At 27.5% G+C, this 2,687-nt stretch overlaps 2 protein-coding genes across 2 annotated transcripts in view; both read left to right on the top strand.

Annotated features, from left to right (window-relative positions):
• LOC108694951 (odorant receptor 43a-like) overlaps window positions 1-983 on the top strand; it is a 1,909-nt gene extending 926 nt beyond the window's left edge. Inside the window, exon 3 of the mRNA XM_018204643.1 lies at window positions 930-983. Within this exon, the coding sequence (XP_018060132.1) occupies window positions 930-983 (54 nt within the window). The remainder of the gene's footprint in view (window positions 1-929) is intronic.
• Window positions 984-2,139: 1,156 nt separating this feature from the next.
• LOC108695017 overlaps window positions 2,140-2,687 on the top strand; it is a 2,040-nt gene continuing 1,492 nt past the window's right edge. Inside the window, exons 1-2 of the mRNA XM_018204734.1 lie at window positions 2,140-2,170; window positions 2,374-2,640. Of these exons, the coding sequence (XP_018060223.1) occupies window positions 2,140-2,170; window positions 2,374-2,640 (298 nt within the window). The remainder of the gene's footprint in view (window positions 2,171-2,373; window positions 2,641-2,687) is intronic.

Genomic DNA, 2,687 nt, shown 5'->3' with positions numbered 1-2,687 from the left:
TATGTATTCTCTTTCTCTTTCTCTCTCTCTCTCTCTCTCTCTCTCTCTCTCTCTCTCTCTCTCTCTCTCTCGTGAGCGCGCGCGCGTTGCGTGTGTATGTGTGTGTGTGTGTGTGTGTGTATAATATATACACATACGCATATTTATACAATACTATATACTTATATATGCAGCTGGATTGTTAATATTAAATGTAGCCTGTTTATAAGCAAATAAAGTCAACTAAAGTAAGACAAAAAGATTTGTATCATTTTTCAATTTTTGCAATAGTTGACAAAAAATTCATCACTTAATCTTCGAATAATCCGTTCTGTCTACCGCTAAATATAAACGCGTGGCGACAGCAACATACAACCCAACATTGTAAATTGCTAAGCACGCGGGTAGTTAATACAAGTAGCAATGGAAACGTATAAGCGACGAAAGAAAATAAGGTTTGTTCGCATCCAACATGCTCCTACTTCAATCAGCTTCTGTTCATTGTGCTCATTAGAAAACGTGCTCATTAGAATGAGTAGGAGCTATGATAGAAACATGTTGAAGTATGCGAACAAACCTTACATTTTCGTGCTGAGTAGTCGTATCTCGCTACACGCTTGCATTCGGTGATAGGACGAATACATTCATTTGATGATTATTAGTAATCAATTTTCCGTTAATTAAAATTTGCAAATTTCAAAATGATATAAACCAGATTACAGATTATAGCTGCAATATTTATGTTATATTTATGTTATTATAACATAAATTAAATAATGATTCATGCAATGATTATCACACATTTATATAAGATTAAATTAAAAAAATAATAATACAAATTTATAATAATACAAATTAAAATCATCAATCAATACCTTGATTTTTACATATACATAAAGTCGATATTGGTGTATATTAAAATGTCAGGAAATAATAATAATTAATTTTAGATATTAAAATCATCGATCGGCTATATATCATTCCTATTAACAAAACATGGCTGAAGATGATATATTAATATTCAACACTACATAAGTGTAAAAATATAGATTCATGATTACAGTTTACATAGTTACAAGTAAAGAATTTTCTACCTTACTTAGAAAATACCTAGAAATTTATTGTTATCATATTTAAAAAATAAAATTATGTTTTGTCTATTATATAATTGTTGTTTATTATAAATAATATGTCATTAAGCATTTTGAAATATGATGAATTCATTGCATAGGAATAATTCAATAGTGATTAGGTTCTTATGCATTACATTTAAGAGAAAACTAGGAATTTGTAGTAAAAAATTATAAAATAAATTTCTCTTTAATGCTTTTTAATGGTTTTGAATTAGATTATACGTAATAATAACGTTTCATCAATTTTTAGTACTATCATGTTTTATCAAATCAATATCAAATCAGTGATAAGATGATGTAATTAGTGCATTTATGTCAGTTTTATTATCACTTACTTCAATCCTAAGAAAAGAATTGATTGGCTGTCTTTATCTTCGATAAACAGAAAAATATCAGATCAAATTGGTTATCTCATTACAAGAATGTTGCCAGAACATAAAAAATGATATACGTTATAAAATTGTAGTTTTAAGGCACCAAAATTTTATCATTGAAAATACAATTGTGAAGTACGAATTATACTTATAGTAACTAAATAAAATTACATTCGCTCACGTTTCAACAATCAATGTAACAATCAATGTGTCCTTGAAAAAGATATTTGAAAATATGCATAATACAATTTAATATCTCTTTTCTTTAGTACAATTTTAGTGGCTATAGAAAGTCGTATTAAAAATGCAATAGTGTTATTTCTCGTTTCGCAGTAGACGCATACATAATGGAGCGATAATCAATACGAAAAAAATTTTTCAAGTAAGTCACGTCATGCGAATTATTTTTTGTCTCATATTTTATTAGATCAGACATAAACATAGATCAGACTTTTTATAACTGAAACGTTTATAAATTTATTAACGTTTTTATAACTGAAACGTTTATAAATTTTTTTCGCAATATCAGCTATAATTATGGATAGCATTCTTAATATTTAATACCGTGCAATTCGCATTTATATGAAGAGCATGTGTGGTGATCATTCTTCGTACCGAAGAAACGAAATTTTCTTCATGTTATAGTTTTCGATATGGACATTACAAAATCTCAAGGATACAGAGGTACTAATTTCATGTGCTACAGTTATTCATGTTTAATATGTATAGTAAAGAAATTTATATATAATTTTGTATTGTAAATCCATTCTTGAAATATTTTGTTATCATTAATTTTTGTTCCGTAAAACATATAATATTAATTTATATGCTAGTTTGCAAGAGTGTTTTATTCCAATCGCTGATATCATAATTTAAAAACTTATTAGATTTCATGTGGGCAGTTAATCCTCATCGTATAGGATTTGAAATGGGCTTGTGGCCTAAACTCAAGAAATATACTGAAAAAAACTTGTTATCAAAAATTTGGGTTGGCATCATTTTAATTTTACTAATATTTGTTATTATTGTTCCGATGATATATGCAATTATACAAGTTTGGGGCAATATGACATTTGTAATAAGCAATTTACAGACAACGTTACCATTTCTAATAGCATCACTGAAATACGCTATCATACGACGCAAACAAACAGGTGTATATCCAGAATTATAAAAAATAAAGTGTTTAGTATTATATTTC

The sequence above is a fragment of the Atta colombica genome, unplaced genomic scaffold (genome assembly GCF_001594045.1).
Source record: "Atta colombica isolate Treedump-2 unplaced genomic scaffold, Acol1.0 scaffold126, whole genome shotgun sequence".
Lineage (NCBI taxonomy): Eukaryota > Metazoa > Arthropoda > Insecta > Hymenoptera > Formicidae > Atta > Atta colombica.
The sequence above is the reverse complement of the archived record's forward strand: the minus strand, read 5'-3'. Positions and strand labels throughout refer to the sequence as shown.